The sequence below is a fragment of the Drosophila teissieri genome, chromosome 3R (assembly GCF_016746235.2).
Source record: "Drosophila teissieri strain GT53w chromosome 3R, Prin_Dtei_1.1, whole genome shotgun sequence".
Classification (NCBI taxonomy): domain Eukaryota; kingdom Metazoa; phylum Arthropoda; class Insecta; order Diptera; family Drosophilidae; genus Drosophila; species Drosophila teissieri.
In genome coordinates this window covers 22,344,610-22,365,307 of record NC_053032.1, presented here as the reverse complement: position 1 = coordinate 22,365,307, position 20,698 = coordinate 22,344,610, and the positions used below count along the sequence as shown (strand labels likewise).

Below are 20,698 nucleotides of genomic sequence, written 5' to 3'. Positions count from 1 at the left end.
TCATATATAACTATATATGTATGTATGTATGTGAGTATATGTAGAACTTTCCATTTTATCCATTCGAAGGTAACTACTTGGCTGAATGGACGTTTCATTCTCGTGTGTGGTGTCCATGGGGACACAGCTTCCAACTCGGCTTCTTCTTCGGCTTTTGTGAGTCCTGGCAGAATCAATTTGCTATCGTGGTGGGGTCACAGTCAATGGACCGCCGAGGATGCTCCGCTCTGGATGCTCCTTGCTCAACGCACACAACGCATCCTGGCAGAACTTTGGCATTGTATTCAATAGCATTTTCTTGTTATCTGACGCTAAAACCCATATACTTGCAATTTGATTTTAATTTTATTTAAAATGCTTTTTTGGACCATGTACAAGACATGTCCTGGTCGAGTGCAGCAGCCACGCCCCCCATCCCCTCTCGGGCACTTGAAAGCCAATGAAGCTTAATGCCTTTGTGGGGCAGTTTGCGTTTTGTTTATTGTTCAGCTAACCCCCCAAAACCCCACCCCAACCCCTTGGTCTCCTTTTGTGAGATGGGCAGCCGAGCTTTTCCCATAATGGTAAACAACGAAATGAAGAGTCCGAGCGGAGTGTTAAATGGAATTAAATAAACGGGGCGGGCACCATAACTGAAAATACCACTTTTATAGAGAGAAATCCGCAGCAGCGAGCTGAACTTTTGTTGGCCCCCCAAAAGCAAGTTAAATTAAGATTCACAAGGGTAACTGGGTAAAAGCAGAAATGTCAACAAGGTTTGATGACAATTTTAAAGCACATAAAAGTCATAAAAAGGCACACATATCCATTCACATGAGCAGACGTGGCTTTATGCTCACACAACACACACTCGTGGTCAACTCAACAGTTTAGACTGAAGAACATAGGTAAGTTATATTTTAATTTAAAATGTTATAAAGAGATTTAAGACTATATAATGAAGCAGAAGTGATTCTAATTGAAGTATGTATGGAAATACGTTAAAGTATTATATTAAAGATGAAGCACTAGTATTTTGACGAGCACTGTACATCCTGGTAGGCGACCATTGAGCCACGACTCCCCGCGTATAAACCACAGGCTCAATTTGGCGCTGCGTTCGGCTTTTGATTACCGGTTTTTATTTTCATCAAGGATAACATCATAAAAATCGCATCATTTTTTCAATTACAGCGCTGAAATTCCGTCCGACATAAAAACATTTTCCCTGCTTTATGCTTTCCCTCCTTTTGCCAGGCACTCTCTTTCTCTCTTTATATAGTTGGAAAATTGTGTCACAGACAATAAACCACTAAACAAGTTACTCGGCGGCAAGAAAAATGCGAGAAATAAAGTGAATGAAAAGCGGAAACTACGCCCAAAACGGAACAGTGAGCCAAAGTGAGCCAAAGTCAGCCTAATGCATAAATACAAATTAGTTCCGCCGATGGTCACGTTGCGATATTGTCCCCAAGAAGTGACATTAATTTATGGCCTGGTCAGTCCCGGGCAAGTCATAAAGTCCACCCGAGATCTCAGTGGTCCGCAAAGGTCTTCCATGCATTTAAATTTCGATTAAGTGACTTCGCTTTTTCGCTCGTTTTAGTGATGGACAAATCCTCCGGTTAGTATGCAAATGTGTGAGGGAATAATTCATTCTGTTTCGCTTACTGCCACAATCCATTTCGTCGGATCCGTCGCGACAGTCCGGGTCGCCATCGCAGGTGAACTCCATGTATACACATTGCTCACCATTCTTACACATCATCATGGCTGCGGAACACCTGCCCCCTGTGCACATTATCATGTTTTCGGTTATAAGGATTTACAAATTAAAAATTACTCTTAAACGTAAACATTTCCAAGTGGAATACCAATTTAAGCTGTGATTCCATTCGGTGAGTTAGCCTCACAGTCGCAATTTCGCGATTCAATAACGTTTTCAATCGCATATACCTCGATATCTACTGTCTATATCAAAGATAATGGGCTGACACTTACGGCACTGGGACATCGCCTCGTCGCTTCCATCGGCGCAGTCGTTCTCCCGATCGCAGACCCATCTCTGTGGAATGCACTTTCCGGTGCCACACCGGAATTGTTCCTGGCCGCAAGTCGATTCTGCAAGGGTAAATGTTTGAAATCAATTTTACATAACTGCTGAAGATAATGGCTTCGATAGAATATTCCCCCATTGCCATAAATGTATATATATATATACGAGTATATATGCACACATTTATGCAGAGCATGGCTTTCGAAACTTTTAATGCTCGAATGGTTAAGTGTGTCAAAAATAAATGTGATTTCTATGTTCCTGCGGCTTCCGCATCAGCTTTTGTTTTATGCTTTAGTGGAAATAGTTTTTCTGCCATTTTATGCTTACTTTATTTTATGGCTTTGCTCGTTTAGACTTTTTAGGTTACTTTTAAAGGTCCAAAGGATATTCCTATTATTTCAGGATGCTTTGCTGCTGGGAAAACAATTTGTTTGGCTGGCTGAGTGATGGTAATGCAATTAAGAGATAAAAGGAAATTCCTGATCAAGTTAGCTTTGGCTTGTTAACCAATTGACGCGGGAATGTGATGAATGCTACTGTCTGAAGAGGTTATCTATTACTCAGCAGCCGTAAAATGGCAATTAAGGCAATAGAATTGAAATAACATATATTTAGTCTAAGGATTTTGTAATGTAATTTATGTAGTATGTTTTCAGGATTTTTAAAAACTTTTCTTCGGCTTTTCTTTGCTTTGCACCTTTTGTGATTTTGTGAGCTTCTACAAGAGTGCAGACAATTTGGCGCTTAATTCAAACGAATTCCTCTGAATGACATCTGCATTCGGTTCGACATGACTTTAAGGGGATTCTTGGCTGCTCCGCTGGGTGAAGTTTTCCGCTTCCCCCACACTCTGCCGGGAGTCGTTTGCCATAAACTTAAGCGCAACTTTTGTGGCAGTCCCAAACTCCGGCACAAACTGTAGTAGTCCCCGGTAGCCCCAAACCGAAAGCCCCACCCAAAAGTGGAAGCCAAAACCCAGGGGACGCAGACATACAGCCGCCGCAGTGCGAAAAATGCGCATCACGTTTTGCGTTTTGCGTTTGGGGATCCGGGAAAAGAGGGAAAACTGCGAAAACTGGGATGCTGCGATGCTGGGAAACTGCTGGGAAATGGAAACAGTGAGCTGGAATGGCGAAAACGTTCTGGGGCGTATTTACCTAGACAGCGGCATTTAGCGGCCAAAAAAGAACATTAAAACGGGTTTGGATGGGGGATTAGTTTCCCGGGGTCTGGGTGTGGGATATAGTCTGGTTTTCGGTTTGATTTAGTCTGGGCTTAATGAGCTAACGCATCAACGGGAGTCAAAGGCAATGATTAAATATTTATTATCGACTTGGGTGCCGGCTGTGGTGTGAATTGAAGTGCCTTTCTGATTTTTGTACAAGTCTTTGATGCAAAATGTAAATATCTCAATGATTTATTTATGAAACCATAAATAGTCTGTCATCGCCAGAATATTACACACGGAATTAAGGACATTATTCTGAGCTAATGCACAAATAGACATTTTGCACAAGCAATTTGTTTTGCTTTGTTACACAGCGAGAAATGATATAATAAAAAAAAATAAAAAAATAACAATAAACATAATAAAAAAAGTTCTTGAATTATTAATGATTTGTACATGCAATAGAGAACCTAAATCCACATGTTTGGAATAGTGCTTCTTTTATGCGTGAATACCATATTCGCAAATAGTGGCTCTTGATATTTGGCCAACAGTTTGTTGGATTATATACATAAATCTAAATAAATGTGTGCATTTTTTGTTCCTGTGCCTAAAAGCACTTTTCGCAGCTGCTTTGCCACTTGCCACCCAGATGTAAACTTCATTATTTACAGTCTGCCGCGTCGCGACAACGTGGAGCAAAAGGTGGGGGGGGTGGGATTTTCGGGGTGTTACCAGTGGGCGGGAAAGTGTGTGTGGTGTTACTGCCAGACAGGCTCTTAATTCCCCTCAGCATCCCAACTGCAGATTGTGCAATTCATTTAAAGTCCTTTCGCCGAGGTGCGAAAATCTGACGACACGACCGTGCGATAATGAATGGCACACCTGCTGGCGAATTTGAATTGCTCGCCAATATTTATTAAACTCCAACTGCAACACTTTGGTGTCGTGACGCGGGGGGGTTGGATATCACAAATTGAGGTTCCCAACTGGCGACAACAAAAGTGACAAAGTCAGCCGACTTAAGCCAAAGCAAATACATCGGAAACTTTCCGTCTTGCCATACAGACACCGAGTACTAACCTCGACAAAGTTTGGCAACAATGCAGGTCCTTCGTCGGCTCCTCTGCCAGGACAACAGTCCCCAAGCTCATTTACAGGCCGAAAGCTTAGTGCTAGAAAAGTTGCCTTGTACTTGGGAAGTGTCCACGGGAAATGGGCGTAAAGTTTTTGCGGTCATTCATCGATTTGGCGCATTAAAAGTTTTCTGATATTTGCCGTTTTCCAATATCCTTTCCAGTTCCCTTTTCGTGCCAATACATTTTGTGAAATTACTGCATGAATTAAGTTGGCTAAACTTAAAAACTCTTCAAATCGAATATTCACTTTCATAGAAAAACATAGCCGCAGAGACAGAAAAATGTAACATGAAATTACTTTTATTGATTCCTGGGTTGCGAGGCAAAAAAAAAGATGTCCTAATGAAGTTTGTCTGTCTGGCAGAGCATAAATTGAATTGTCCGATTCATTTAAACGGCGGAAGGCAAGCGAAAGCAAAAAGTATACGAGAAATGCGAAAGTGAATTTCACTTTTCCCCCAAAACTCCATCCACCTGACCCTCATCGCCCACTGCCCATTCGCTCTGCCTGTCTGTCTCGTCTCAATAAATAAATGAAAAATTTGTGCCACAGTTAGGGGGATTTTCCTTTTTCACTGTTTACAATTGTTTTCCCCATCCGGTTTTTTATTTATTTATTTTCGGCCTTTGTTTAGAGAAGTATCTGCTTCCGCACACAGCGGGTTGTGTCGTAAAAAAAAGGCTCGCCACTCGTTGTTTATGGCACCTTTTTCCACTTTATTGAAGTCGTACTCCGCCTCAAGTATTTCAATAAAAAAGGAAAGGAGCAGCCAGGCAAATGGGGCAGCTAAGGGTTTGTTTTTGGTCTGGTGTACATGAGACAATGTCGGCATCATAAATCATTCGCCGAACAGAGGCTGCGAGTCGCTCTAATGAGGCAAAGTTTTAAGTTACACATGGCTTGGCAACTGTTGCTACATTTTTACATTTTGTACAGTGCAATCGCACTTTAAATGCTTGCCCATTTATATGTTAAATAAACTTGTTCCGGGAAGCGACGCAAACAAATTGATTCGCGGAATGGAAGAAGAATAGATGGCACTGTGAAGTATTTGAAAAGTAATTCCCATTTCTGTGCATTCCTAGCCAACTTAGGATCCAGCCAATTCGATGGATTGCTGCGCTTAAAAATGTGCGGAATACATAATTTATGGCTTTCGGGTAAGGACACGGATTGGGTAGCAAGGAACAAGGCCAAGGATATGTGACTGAAGTTATCTAAGGACCGCACTCGGCGCACAGAAAATACGTAAAATACACGTATGTATATAGAGGATTCAGCTCCGGCACCGTCGCATTTTTCTTCGATTTTTTCTTGGTTGGGTGGCAGGCTTATCAGCTGTCTGCTTTTCCAAATGCGCCGCATGAATATTTATGCCCTCGATATCGAGCACTAGCATGCCCATGACCAATATGTATGGCATCCACACCACATGGCATAAAAGCTGCTTAAAAGTCGGGAAGCGTTTACGGCGTCTTTCGTCTTTTGTCTCTGGCTGTTTACGCGGCGTATGGGTAATGTGGTGAATGTTGGCAACACGGCGTATGAGCAACGCCAAGGGAACGGGGCACTTAGCGCTGCTCTAATGTCTTAGATCAGCTCGGTTGTTAATGGCCATAGCCAGTTTAGTTGCCTATAAGTTATTTACTTATTTACTGCCTCCTAAGACATTATTTTTTGTCATCTCTGTGGAATTGACATCGATTTTCGCCCACCTACTGTGTAGCGCCCATGCATAAGGGATAACACCCACTCAACGATTACGTCGCACAGACAATAACAGTAAATTGAAATTCACTTGAAGCGGTTAATGGGGAAAAACTTGGACCGAACATTTCCCGATTGGGTTTTTCTTCAGCTTCATTGCGGATTTACATTATTAAGATAATGGACAAGTGCACTACAATACTCGGAATAATGTCAGCCCTAAGTATATACTTCAATGTGGGTATCTTTTATCAATTTCATTTTTATAGAAAACGGTAGGAAGATGCAGCTATACAAGTGTTTGAATATAGTTATTGTGGCGTATTATTTAAGTAGTAAGACTGCCCTTTGTTCGTTATAGATCGGCATTAAAAAGTATACGAAATAATAGTAAGCGAAAACCAGCGTATTCCCCATTTTAATCTGATCGCTAATCTGATTTGCGGGTATTATCGTTCCACAACCAGAACAAACACTTTCCCATCATACCCGTTGTTTCGAATAATCCGGCGATGAGCAGCAGGATGGAGCCGCCCAGGATGCGGCGTGTTGGTCCCATGTTGGTTCTTTGGAGGCTCTACCGTACACTGCAGGGCAGTGTGTTAATGTTCTTGCCAAAGTGCTCCGCTGAATTATTAAATTAAATTACTGTTTATTCGGGTTTTGTCGTCGCGCGAATGTTTGCACTGGGCTGCTCTGTTGCGAACGTGTAATCATAATTATTTTAAATGGCAGTCAAGTGGTCTGCCAGCAAAAATGGCAGCAAAATGGCGGAAACATCATCATAACATCAGGACGGCCAACAGCAGTGGCAGTAACTCAAAAGTAGGCAACTGTTTGCCGCTCACGAATAATATGCGAATTTATTCTGGCGAAAATGTCATTTTAATTGGTTTCATATTCAACGAAGTCACTAAAGTTTTTCCTCTCAGGCGTGGAAATTGAATTTATGTACTGTTTTTATCAAAGGATTCGCTTTTAAATATTTGTAAATATTATGTGCAATTCCAATGGTTAATTGTTTGGTTTAAAACTAGTTGAATTGCGGTTGCTTCGTAAGTTTTTCTGCTATTTTAAAAAGGCAACTGGTTTCGGTTTTAATTGTTTAGCTACGAATTATGAGGATGAATAGTTGAATTTTATCAAAGTGTGGAACATTTCGCACTTCATATATCTACGTTATGTAGTTAAAGGTTTTCACAAGCCGAAGTTCTTAATTATGTTTTATGTGACCCCTTTTGTTTTTCCAGCATTCACAGTTTTTTCCACGCATTTAACGCTATAATTAAGCCACTTTTTTCTCGTCTGCTTGTCATATTTTTATTGAATTATTATTAATGCGGTTGCGTATTCAGAATTTCACATAATTCCCGCTTGAAACAATTTTTTTTTAAGGGACGTTGAGTTAAGCCGAGTTGAGTGTTTACATTTAATAGCAATTTCGTATTTTGATAAGTCGACAGGAATTATGACGCCCGCAAACTCACGCACAACTGGGAATTTGAAATGAAAATTAATAAATATTAAAACCAATTATAACAGATTAAAGTGCGGGTAATGTGTGAAGATTAATTATGTTTAAGCTGCATTGCAATTCAAGAGTCTTCTTCAGTTCAAAACTACATGCATGCGGATTCGGTGTCAAGTTCATGCAATGCAATGCAAAACAAAGGCCAAATCTTGGCCGAATCTCGACTGAAGAGCGTTTGGTAAGAGATGCTGCCAAAAAGAGCGGGCCAGAGGGCCAAGTAAAAATGTAATAAAAAGTGGCGCGCAGAAGCGTGAAAAAAACATAAAACACAAAAAACGGAAAAGGAAAAACACAGAGACACTTATGCACACACACACACACAGAGCGAGAGAGTTATCCTGCGGAAAAGCTTGCGTTGTGGGGGAAAAGCTGCTGTTGCTTTGAGCGCTGCTGCCTTTTGATGTTACCGCCAAAGAGACGCCAGCCAACTGTTTTCAATCTGTCTGCTAGCGTTTGTCGGCACAATTTGGCCTTGCCATTGATTTTTGCCAGCCGACCACTGCTGTTTATTTAGATTTCTTTAAATCAATTTGTTTAAATATTTTCACTTTCTTATAATATGCATTTACAAATCACTTTAAGCTGAAAGAATTATGCACTTTATTTTTGTTAGTTCCTCTCGACTTGTGTTTTACGAAAGTGATTTTATTTTTGACGCCTCGGAGTCCTGAAATCTCAGTTATCCTGGCCGCAGAGCACACACGTCCGCTTCTTTGCAGAGCTCGAAGCAAACTGATGGCAGTTTGGTCCTCATCGGATGCTGAGCATCCGAATGGCAGAATCCAGTATTTTGCAGACTTTGCTGAGCGCCTCGCTGAGAGCTTTCACTCATTTGCGAGACTCGCACTCAAATAAGTGAGTTTAGGACGCTCCGGCATTTTAATTTAATCCGTATTCACTAATAATCCATATTTTTGTGCGCAATTTGTCAAGACAGGAAAAATTCACAAAAACCCAATGACCCTATGTCACTAGAAATTAATGTGTTTTTGTGACGCCTTGCTAGTTCACTTGAATTATAAGCCACTGATAACGCTCGTCTGTAAACTACTGCTGTAGTTTCTAGATTATAAGCTAGAGATCCGTCTGAACTGCCTTTGTGTAGAACTTATACTTTAATACAAGTTTTTGGGTCAAGTTTAGTCTGGATTTCCTTGTTGTGCATTTGTTGTTTCTCAATTGTCCGGTTGATAAAAAGTTTAAGGCGCATATTAACAATTCATTGAACCAATTCTTTTTTTAAGATACAAAATAAATATCTAAAACATGATTGTTTAATGAGGCAGTGATTTTATAATTGACAAAGTGTATTATTATTATGTAAAATATCTTTAACTTCATATATTTAATCACATTTTTTTCTATGTACTTGCATTACTTTGTCTAAGATTTGACAAATAAATTCGCAAACTTAGCTTATCAGTATATTTGTAATATATTTACAAATTTGTGTTGGTGATAAAGTACCTGCAAGACTTATTGAATACTTTTAGCAATCAAGTTGCAATAAGCTTTTCCTTCTTTGAGTGATTACAAGCATTTGGTTTGAGTTTGAGTTCTTGAGCCCGCCGTCCAGTTTATCACCCAAAGCTGATGCAATGGCTTAGTTAAATTGCACTTGACTTGCTTGCAGTGCCTCCAATTAGACTCAACTCGAATGGCACTGCAACTGCAACTGGAACTGGGACTGGGTTGTTGGTAATTTAGCAGGCGTGTGCTCGACATAAGACCCTCTATACTATATATAATTGCGGCTCAGCTGGTTTCTGTGCTTAAAGACCACTACTAAGCCCCAAGCCCAAGCCCAAGCCCCAGTCCATGCCCAATATTTACGGCTGGCAGTGTTTTGAGCACTGCTGCCCGAAAGTAGGCAATGTTAAATTTTTCGGGAAGCCCCAGGCCAAACGAAACCAACGAACCGTGGACCGAAACAGACTGGTCTGCTAACCAAACTTAAATTAAATGTAGTGAGGCTAATAAAAAAATCCACACACACACACACACACGCACACGCAGAGTGTAAAAATTAAATGAAAATAAAGTCGGGGAGTCACGGGGATTTTGGGGGAATTTCTAGTCCTGCCTACATGACACTAAATAAACAGCCAGTTGTTACTTACTCAACAGCGAAGCCAAACAAACGGCCGACATAGAAAAGCACAAAAACACAAAAACACCAAAACCAATACGAGGGCAAACAGCACACGCAGAGCGAAGTAAATGGTTAGTTCTGTGACATTTCTAAATTGAAAAACTACAAATGACTGACAACAGATTAGAGCGAGAGCGCACGTAGTTCGCAGGCAACAGCTGCGTTTTCAGGACCAGCACCAGGACCAGGACCTCCAGGATGCAGGGATCCTTTAAATCCCAATCCCAATACCAAACTCAAACCCAAACCCAATTGCGGAGCCAGCGCTTGACTTTGCAGATACTCCGTGTCCAGTTCTGGACCATGGCCACACACATACTCATACTCGTATATGTAGGAAAGTAAATAAGACGAAAAAGCAACACCAGCAACGAGTAAAACTTTCTTTCCTTTGGTGAAATGGCTACAGCAGCAAAGGATACAGCCAGAAAAAAAGCGGACTGCAAATACATTTTGCGGCTTTGGCTGTTGAGTTCTTTCAAGTGCGAGGTTCCGTGCAACCTTTCGAGTGTATTTGTATAAGACAACAGCTGAATTGAAGGCCTAATCAGAGCCGGAAAGATAAAAATTGTATGGAATGGAAATGGAGAATGGCAAGGGCAGAAGAGCTCCTTAGAATTTCGGGTGATTTATTTGCACAAATGCAGGAAGCACCATGATGAACTCGACCCCGGGTTGGTCACACAAAAAATCAAAGCTCAGCCGAAACTTACAGGTTATTTCATTTAAATGTCAGTGTTATTGATTTAAACACTCAAAAAAAGAGCTGTTTATTCAAAGATACCCAATTACAATGTATAATAACTAAAATATGACACACTTTTGACACAATTGAAAGCCAGTCAGTGCCTAAACGCTAATTTGCAATTAAAACCAATCCAGTTTGGCTTTAAATCAGAGTAATTTATGCGTGGATTTTAATGGGAATTTTCCCGCTGTGCACTCACCTGTGAACTTGCACTCCTCCAGCCGCTCATCACTGTGGTCCCGGCAATCGGAGGAGCCATCGCACACGAACCGTATGGGGATACACTCGCCGGTGGAGCACTGGAACTGCTTCTCATCGCAGTAGTTGGTCAGACCGAGCGCTGCAAAATCAAATGCATATTAATTAATTAAGTTGAAATCCTCGGGTTAGCCGCAGACTATAATTAAACGGAAAAACGAGCGTGGTTGGAGTTTGCACATCCCAATGGGAGGGCCTAATAAAATTCATAACTAAAATTTAAGTTGAAAACTTTGGCTCGTTAAGCACACACACTGAGCAACTGAGATAGCGATGGTTTACTGCGAAGGGGAAACGGGGAGGGGAGGGGGGATTGTGGAGAAAAGGCGTTTGTTGACAAGCCTTAAAACCCTTTTTAATGAAAGCCGAGACTTGACAATAAACAAAAACTTGTAAATAATGAAATCCAGCCGAAGGGCGAGGCTTACACATGTCTATGTATATAGAAGTGGCCAAGTGGGTGTTGTTTCTGCGGTCCATGTTCTTGTGGTGGACCGCAAAAGGACCCCAAACGACGAAGGGCCGCAAGTTTTTGGGGTGGCGAAATTAATAAGCGAGAATTTGATGGCAGCTAGTTGGAAAGTTTCGGAAGTGATGGCTTCATCAATCGTTTTACGGGCCACTTGACATTTTGCTCGGCCGCCCTAATCTATCTTTCATTTTCTGTGTCTTTGGACCGATTAGCATATGCACGTATGTATGTTAGTATCTGCTTAGCATATATGCTAGAGTCAACCGACTTCGGTTAATGTGACGCCATTATGCCAAAGTGTCTCGGATTGTGTCTGTGTGTTTGGTTATGTGTGTGTGTGTGAGGCGGTCTATCCGCGTAGCATTTACCGTTTAATTGCGCGCATTTAACACAAATTGACAATTGCTTAGGCAGCGTCAAAATCACGCACGAGCTCACCCAAAAAGTCACGCACACTCACAGGAGCTCCTAAGAGTGGACCCAAATTGTAGGCAACGCACTTTGGATCCAGCTCGACATATATAAAATAATATTCTTTAAATAGATTATAAAATGTAAGATATATGTATATATATATACAAACAACTTATTTCCCTTTTTCCCAGATTAATCTATAACATTCTGTACTGCTACAAACAAAATGTTGAGTTTGTCCACTGGTCGTATGAGTAATGTTTATGAAAATTGTTTTGATATCTTTCTAATATGCAGTCCTTTTTTGGTAAAATTGTGAAAATATAAGACAACTTCTGTTAAGAACTTCCAATTTAGCTCACTTTGGTCCACTCCTTTGGACACACACGCATTTAATTACGAAATCAGACCTGTCATGCATTGCCCTCGGCACGCACACATGTCCAGGAGGACTAACACACACACGGTCACACGCTCACACTCTCGCACACACACACACACTTAGATAGCCCGAGTGACACGGATTTGACGAGTGTGTTTGTGGTTCATTACCATGGGAACTTCAAGGCATGCTGGCTTCAAATTCCGACTTTCATCGCCTCAAATTTTTTCGCTGATTGTATCTTTTTGCTCTTGCTTTAAACTTGCGCCTGCATTTTGCATTTTTCCTATGCAAGCACGTGTATTTATTTGCCAAAAAATATATGTATGTATATTCAACGCTTCAGTTTCTTGCTGCCTTTAGCTGCAGCTTTTCATTCTTTTGCTGGGTGGAAATTTTTTATTAGTCCCCCGTAAATTATTAAAAATGTGCGCACACATTTTGAATTTATGAAAAGAGTTTTGTTTGCTCCTGTCGTACGTGTTTGTGTTTCCATGTATGTGTGTGTGTGTGTTTATGTGTGTGTAGGGTTGCACTTGTTTGGTGCTCAGAAATTGCAATTGCTTTTGTAGACAAATCTGTATGTAAATGTGCAATGCAATTTGCATTTTAAGTGAGTCGTTTAGTAGCTTAATTGAAATAAATATTAAAAGCGAATGCCCCATCCAATCCATTTGACAGAACTTGGATTATAAACCAAAAAGAAATTTATACATCTCCGTTTCTCGCAAGCTATTTATTTTGCATTTCCAGAAATGTATTTTATAGCTGGCAATTGCTAAATGGACACCCACAAATTATTTTCTCTAATTCATTCTCATCGCTTTCAACTGTGCGGTGGGTTTATTTTTATTCACAAAGCTAAGTAAGCGGATACTTTAGAGCAGCTTAATGCATTTGAATCGACTTTCTTAATAAAATGAGAAATCAACCTGCTAACAGAATTTTTGATTCGTTGGAGGCATTTCCAATTAATGACTTTTGTTTGTGAATATTTTAAATACTCAAACAAATCATAGGAAATCATTGAAGGATTGTAACTTGACTCTTGTAACTCTTCCTTGTTTAATATTGAATATCCGTTTCTAGTAAAGTATATACGGAAAATGATTTTCTTTAATATTTAATTTGATGTCTCTCAGTGAAGCCTTATCATTATAACCTCCAGGCATTTATTTCCAGCGCATTTCACCCAATTCTCACAGCCACCTATTTAATACAAATTAAATCAGTGGGGCAATAATTTGCGGTGTGCTCCACAGAAGAGTGCAAACATGGAGCAGCTGCCTTCGTGGGTAATAGCCGCCAATTTGATTGACAGAATTACGAATGTCCGTCCGTCCAGCGCAAAGGCAACTGGCCAATTAAATGCTTAATGCGAAGTTCATTGAACAGTTTTATTTTACTTCTTGGAGCAGGAATCAATCAGGAAAGAAAATGCTGGTCAAGAGTGTATTTCACATGAAAATCTCGCACCATTAATTCAATGACAGCAAAGGGCATGACAGGAGGGCTGTCTTGGTTAGCCAAGAGGGCGAAATAATAAACAGAAATCAGAAATCAGCGCAAAAGTCAATCAGAGTTCAAATCAATATAAATGCTTTATTAATGGCCCGAAAGGTTGTCGGCGATTGTGCCTAAACCAAACCCCACCCCCCCTCTGATTTGATTACGCCTGCAATCCTATTAATAGTCGGTGATTAATCACTGATTCGACCATGGTCAACTACACCGCAATAACAACATGGCATTACGCAAATTAACCGAAATATTTCCAGTTTAGATAAACTATGAAGCCAGCCAATTTCGATAGCGAGCACTTTGCACCTGAACAGCAGTTCAAAGTGATAACATTGTTCTACGCATGGGTTCAAAAAGTTTAATCATTATTTTGCTGGCTGTTCTTTTTTTATCGACTAGTGCAGTCTGGGTTACCAAAATTAAACTGCTAATAATTGCGTAAGTATAGTAAAAGTAAGTTTTTATTGTGCCTCGTGCCTACTTATTTGTGTCTTAAAACGTTGTTTGCTTGAATTCATGTAGTTAATCTTTAATCCTACTATTTGAGGTTCAGTAATAGGGGTCTGCTACTTAACTAGGTGCTAACAAATGCATTAGATTTATTATCTGCTAAGTTCTTGGTATGCATATATAGTCTTTTTCATTATTTTCCCAAATTTGTACACAGTTTAATTTTAATGTTCTTTTGTTGACTACTGTAATTGCATTGCAACCTAATGGTTGTACAAACTTCACTTCAATTGGATGCGTATTCGATTTTTAATCAGAACTACTATGTGTAGATTAGCTAGTTATCTATTAGTGTGTTATCTAGACTATCTGTAAGCGCCTGCCTGGGCACTTCAGATAAGACAGATAACCTTCTGGGTGGGGGAACCAAAGCCAACAGCACTATCTTCAGGTACGAGTACTACGATTTGCAGACGCCTTATCTATACCACGTAATGTTTTGGTACCAACTAGATCGTTAGTATAGTTTTTATTGCGAAAATAGATTTAGACTTACTCATAAATTCGATTCCGAAGTAAGCGGAAGATTAATAAATCTTATCTTATAACCACCATAAACAAGTCATAGCTACGTAGTTGGTTTTAATTATAAATTTACTAGTCTAGCATGAGATGCCTAAAATACTTTAGATGAGTCAGAGTTACTCTATGCAAATAACATTGAATTGAAAAATGTAGTTGCTTAAAGTTTTTATCATAATTATAATAATTTCGTGTGATTTTTTTCCACTGTTGTGGAGATAACATATGGGCTGATAAAAATGGTTACCTTTGGCACAACGATAAAGAGTAATCAACAAATAATTGTATAATCATGTGAGCACTGCGCTTTGGATACCAACCAGTACAGTTTGCACTCGCTGTAGGGGATCGTCAACTCTGAACTTTATTTCGTGAGCTCTTAAAAGTTATAAAAAACATAAGAGAAACTATTGAAACTGCTCTTAAATGTTGGCAAGAGATGTGAATTCGTTCGATATGCTTCAGTACGAGTGTCTTGTTATTGTTGCTGGCTGCTTCAGTTGTTGTTGCTTAATGGGAAAAAAGGTGGCCTGATCGCTAACGTCATAGCCGACGAAAACAGACAAACAACATTATTAACAACAATAACAATTACTCACACATCTGTTGGCCAAAGTCGCTTGGGCGTCGAAAATGGCATTAAGATGACTCAGTACTATCTGCTAATAATGAATGATGTTCCTTACAGTTGTATGTACAGTGGAATTTCGCCAACGTCATCACCTGTTTGCTGTGAGATATAGCGCTGAATATAGCGCCACTGAATTTCTAATGCATGCACATTCGTAGTATCTATTGTGGGATTTTTTTGACAGCCCTGCTAATGCTAGCCAACAAATCACGCCACCTTTTTTTGCCTTGCAATTGAATTCGGCGCGCCAACGCGGCGTATGCGTTATATTTCGATGAATGCCCGAAAATAGAAAACCAATTAGAAAAGAGAAATTCGCTGGGCTGTGTGGGAAATAGCTGGCATATGAAGGTCTGACCTTCGCACTTTGTTGGCAGTACTCATTAGGCCAGCATTGAGATACAGTTAACACCGTCTGATTGTGTTTTGCATGCATCGCTTATGAAATTTGTCACTGGAGCACGAACAATTGCAGTGCATTTATTTGGCTTCCATTAGTGCTAGTGCTGGAAACCAGTTTTCAAACAAAAGCACAAAAGAAAATCGGTTTTTTTTATTTCGTGCCCCATAATTATACATAATGGCAAATGTTTTTGTAATTAAGGCAGACGGACTGGACTGGCTGCAATGCAACCAACTCCAGTTAAGGGACCAAGTTTGTATCAGAGACAGTTGAGTCCAGAGAGCACGTGCAAATTCCAGCCGTAATTAGCCAAGTTAATTATAAATGTCCCGGCCAAGTTGGGACTGGCCGAGGAGTTTTTTTTTATTTTTTCGCCTCGCCATCGTCGCCTGCAAACTTGTTTAAATTCGATTTTGAAATAAATCAACTCGGCCAGGAAGTCGATGCCTTGGGAAACTTACGTTGTCGCAGTTTAAAAGCAGTCATTAAAGCTGTCAAGGACGTGCCCAGAACTTGCTGCCAAATGAGCGTTGTCAATTTCGTCGTCCTGCAAACTACTCGAGTTTGCAATGATTTCGATTGGGTTTGCTCCAAGTTTTGTTGGGCGGAAATTACTGCCATGCCATGACCTATAAATCGGATTAAAACCTGTCTCACGATATATTTGGCACCTGAGATATTGGTTTATATTAAAACTGTCAAAAGTACAGCGGAAATGCATTTAGACACCAGGAGTGGGTAATCCTCGACCAGAAACCATTAAAAAGCACTAAAATCCATTTGACATAGATTGATGGCAAACTATATATCTTATGATGCAACGGCTTATCATTCGCTAGTTCCACTTTCAATCATCTGCTTTTAACCTTAAAGCTACGGCGATTATCATGACCCAGCGTTATTCAGTTTGTTTTTACCTTTGACATTCGTTGGCATAAACGCAAAGCGTTTTAACCCTCCGCTTTTAGCCAAGTTGAAGGTTTCATTAAAGATTAAACACAAACTTGCTTGGAGTCCAACGATTTGTGACTCCCCTACTGCGAACATAATGAAAAGCTCTTTCGAATTCATTCATCATATCGAGTTTTAAAATTCAGAGATGGTGAATCACAATGGTAAGTACTTTGATACTGTGCCCTGAAATTAAATTAAGTTCCACTGTATTGTATGTTCTACACTGTACTTTTAATTTGTGCAAAAACTTGGTTATTCAGCAACTTTCTCATAGTTATAAATGTAAATGTTTTACGTAGGTTTTTATGTAAACTACTTGCTGATACAATACCATTTACAAACAGTCGCGTTAAAAATAAGTGCATTTAAATTACTTCGTCAGTCAATTTTCTGTTTATGTGTTCAGAGTTTGGAGTCTATAAAAGCGAAGTCATAGCTTAGGTTTTAATACTAGATAATTATTTTTGAATGGGTAGTAATCAAAATAAATATCAAGATCAAGATCAGCTTGGTAACAAGAAATCTTTATAAATAGGTTGGGATATTTCCATTTTTATTGGAGTTGTATATCTGCCACGTGCTGGGATCGTTTTGAAGAAAAAAAAACGTTGACCAATGTGCAAGGCCAAGAAACTCCAAGAATCGGACACTTGTTGCTCTTTTTGTTCTCTTCTCCCCCGCCTACCACTCAGTTTCTCTCCTCTTCGCTCTTTCTCGGTATTTTCTCTTTGAGTTTCACGAGAGCCGCCGGAGTTTAAGTCTTCAAGTGGCGCTCCATTCGCTTCATGTAGCGAAGCCGGCCGGTACAAAAAATAAGCATAAAACGGAATAATTACAAGGGGAAGCAGAACAAGCAAAGAGTGTACACTGAAAGAAAATTCCTAAATTCGGAACTATCCTTCATTGCAATTATATGTCATAGGTCGCACGCCAAAAAGTATGCTATATTTTATGCCGGTTGTTCAGTCACTTTAAGCCTATAATTTTTTGAGTTATTTTTCGAGAGTTTTAGTGGAACTTTGGTTACAGTGTAAGCAGAGGCGAGTGCAGAGGAAAGTAAAAGGTTTCTGCCGACAAAAAGAGCACGGAACGGGGGAAGCAAAGGGGAAGAGCTCTGCAGTCTGGAAATCGTATGACGTTGTGGAATGCTGAGACATGGAAATGGAAGTGGAGTTTACTGGCATTGCCAGACGCTTTGGCTTTCGGCTGGCAACGAAAATCACATAAATAAAACTCGAGCCTTAGCTAAAATCGGAGTCGGACTGGAAAACGGGGTATGCATATATACATACATATGTATATATGTACACATGGAGCCGTGGCTGGTGGCATGATCGCCAGAAATGCGAGAGGCGGCGGCAGCAACTATAAACACCGCCTCCCCTTACACTCGGAGAAATCGAAGAAGATCAGATAAAATCGAACCGTGATTAGGAACTAATTAAGATTGATTATGAACGCCAACCTAAGGTGACTTCCACTTTTCATTAAGGTTGAAAAGGAAATGGTTATTCAAATGTCTTTAGGTCAATAATTCTAAACAGCTTTACTGCAGCTATAATATTGTATTGATAGCTTTTTTAATAGATTTCAAAGACACAAGTATGAGTTTTGCTATGATGTAAAACCTTATACACTGGTTATTGAAATGTCAACATAATTATGATTTTCTTTAGACCGTCATAGTGACTTGTGATTTGTGATTTGTATCTTAGTTATGTTTTTGTTTTAATCATAAATCTAAGAAATTAAAAAATTGAGTTCAAAGTAAAATAATAATGTTATAACCAAATGAGTAATGAGTCAAAAACTGTTTGATTCTTTTAAAGCGTGACTAATCAATTTATCGCTACAAAAAACATCCGTTCAAGAAATTCTCCGCAATTATGATTAGTAATAAATCAATTGGCTTAGTAACTTACATATATCCAAAGGAGTGCCGATTTTGCCCGACACATTCAGGAACTTTAGTGGATTCCCGTTCAGCACCGAGTTGATGGAGTTGCCAAAGTGGCCCATTCCGATGCCCATGCCAGATCCTGTCGCAGGACTAATGCTGTTGGCTGCCGCAGGAGCCAAGTGCTTCAGCTGATCGAGGGTGGGTCCCAGAGTACTGGCTTTCAGACGCTCCAGCAGCGCCGATCCGGTCAGATTGTGCATTATCTCGCTGGCAGTGGGCGTGGCAGCGGTGACATGGGCGGCATTTACCGCCGCCGCATTGCAGAATTTGCTGATGCTCAGAATGCAGGTGATGAAGAGCAGGTGAAACGATGAGGTGAAGCTGAAGCTGATCAGCTGCTGCACTTTGCTGTGGTAATGTGTGCTGGCGCTGTAGAAGAAGCCACTTGTTTTCGACGGTTCTCTATTGCCACTTTCATTTGTTGGTAACTCCAAGTGGGTGGTTTGAAAAGATTCCGTAAACTGCGGCATGCAGGCTGTGGCCATCTTTTGCAGCTGCTAGAATATATACGGTAGAAATTGCACTTTAGGCTCAGTGGGTCACACACGCTTTTCGCTCTGGTTCGATTTGCCAACTTATTTATATACAACGTCCATTAAATAATAAGTTTAGGCGAATACACGCAACGTTTGCCAAAAAAAGTTCACGAATGTGAGCGACTGAATCGAATGTATCGGGAAGAGAGTGCGAGGCGTAGGTACGATAAACATGCGGAAAAAGCCACGACGGAAAGAAGAAACATCATACGATGTTGCGAAAAAACAGCATAAGAGCAAAGAAAACACGAAATACACACACACACAAAAAACTGCAAGCTAAGGGCGACGACTTTGGTCAAAACGAGGGTTAGGCCCTCATGCCGTCTCGCTCATTTGTAGTTTGCTCTCATTTAATGTTTATTTGAATATATCTGCTATCAGTGGAGTAACGGGCGATAAGCCCCAGGTAAGCCTGGTAAGTCATGCGCAGCCGCTACCCATTGACACCATTATTCCAGTTCGGTATCGTTATTGGTTCTGCTTTTCCAAATCTTTTATTTACTTTAATTCATGGCAAAACACATGTACGACTAAAAATTTATGCTGTTTTTTCACATGACATATTGACGTAACGTTCGGCCAAAATAGATTCATACATTATTTTTCAATTAACACTTATTTCCGCTCGACAAATGCGATGAGCTGGCCTTAAAGCCCCGACTTGAACTTTTTTTTTATTTGCTTTGAACTTTTGCTTTCCGAAACTTTTTTCGCATTCCGAAATTTCTCGGTCTTAACGGTGAAGTTATATCCAAAGCATGGGGCGGATGAGCGATAAGCGACCAGCGACGACCTAGCGACACGCACTGCGAGTACAAACTGCCGGCAGAATATCGGTTCCCAAGTGAGCGGTGACCAATGGCACTGTTTTAGCAACTTCGGCTGTGCTCGTCTTTCGTTCGGCGACGAACCGAAGATCGCCACGCGTACCATATCTTACCTGTCGAGAAATCGAGAAAAAAAAGAGAGCGAAGAAATGACAGCGCCACATGCGCCGACGTCATCATCGGGGGAGCCCTAAAGAGTTGAAAAGTATCAAAAGCATCGATCCCCCAACACTAAGAGAATTCAGAGCGCAAACAAAACCAAGCTGACATTGAAACAGGTGGTTCTCTCTTCGGCCGCTCTCTTAGCACGTAAGCCAATCAATTTTGGAGGTGTGTTCCACTATTTGTCGTTTCGGCTTCCAATTAGTGAGGTAGCAATTTCTGAAATTATAGGTCTCAATTGTTTGTTGGCCCGGGTCAATCAGTCAAGGTTTGCGATTGAAACTAGTAATGTGCTCCGTAGCTTAGACACACGTGATTCAATCAATACTGGCCAATAGGCATTTGAACATTTACTCGAGCGGAAATTGATCAATGCACAGCACCTGTGCCTCTGAATTCCAATTCATAATATGCTTTCCATTTGAATAACAAAGTTGCTCGAGAAAAACGAAGGGCTTTTAGCAAGTCTGGATATCATCAAAGTGTAAAATCATCAAACTTCGATGAATAATTCCTCTTAGGTACGTTTCCAGTTGGCATTTCTTTAGGGAACACAAATATATGTGCATTTTTAATACCTTTGCACCTAGAGATGAAATAAAATGTTACAAGTTCAGCAAAATAAGCAAATAGAAACTGGCAACCGTAGGAATTACTTA

The 20,698-nt window shown here is 40.3% G+C and overlaps 1 protein-coding gene across 14 annotated transcripts in view; it reads right to left on the bottom strand.

Moving 5' to 3' along the window:
* Window positions 1–19,857, bottom strand: part of LOC122618984 (very low-density lipoprotein receptor) — a 33,571-nt gene extending 13,714 nt beyond the window's left edge. For 5 of the 14 annotated variants that reach the window (XR_006326067.1, XR_006326068.1, XM_043795592.1 and 2 more), the window contains exons 1-4: window positions 19,647–19,857; window positions 18,474–19,008; window positions 10,684–10,824; window positions 1,981–2,100 (exon numbers count right to left, since the gene is read on the bottom strand). Coding sequence is in view for 12 of the 14 variants with exons in the window: in XM_043795592.1 (XP_043651527.1) it covers window positions 1,981–2,100; window positions 10,684–10,824; window positions 18,474–18,996 (784 nt within the window). In the remaining 2 variants the exon portion in view is untranslated. Of the gene's footprint in view, window positions 1–1,650; window positions 1,771–1,980; window positions 2,101–6,542; window positions 6,750–8,153; window positions 8,325–10,683; window positions 10,825–18,473; window positions 19,009–19,646 lie in introns of those variants that run through there. The other 9 variants (XM_043795593.1, XM_043795596.1, XM_043795602.1 and 6 more) reach the window with 7 other exon arrangements.
* Between the last annotated feature and the right edge of the window lie 841 nt (window positions 19,858–20,698).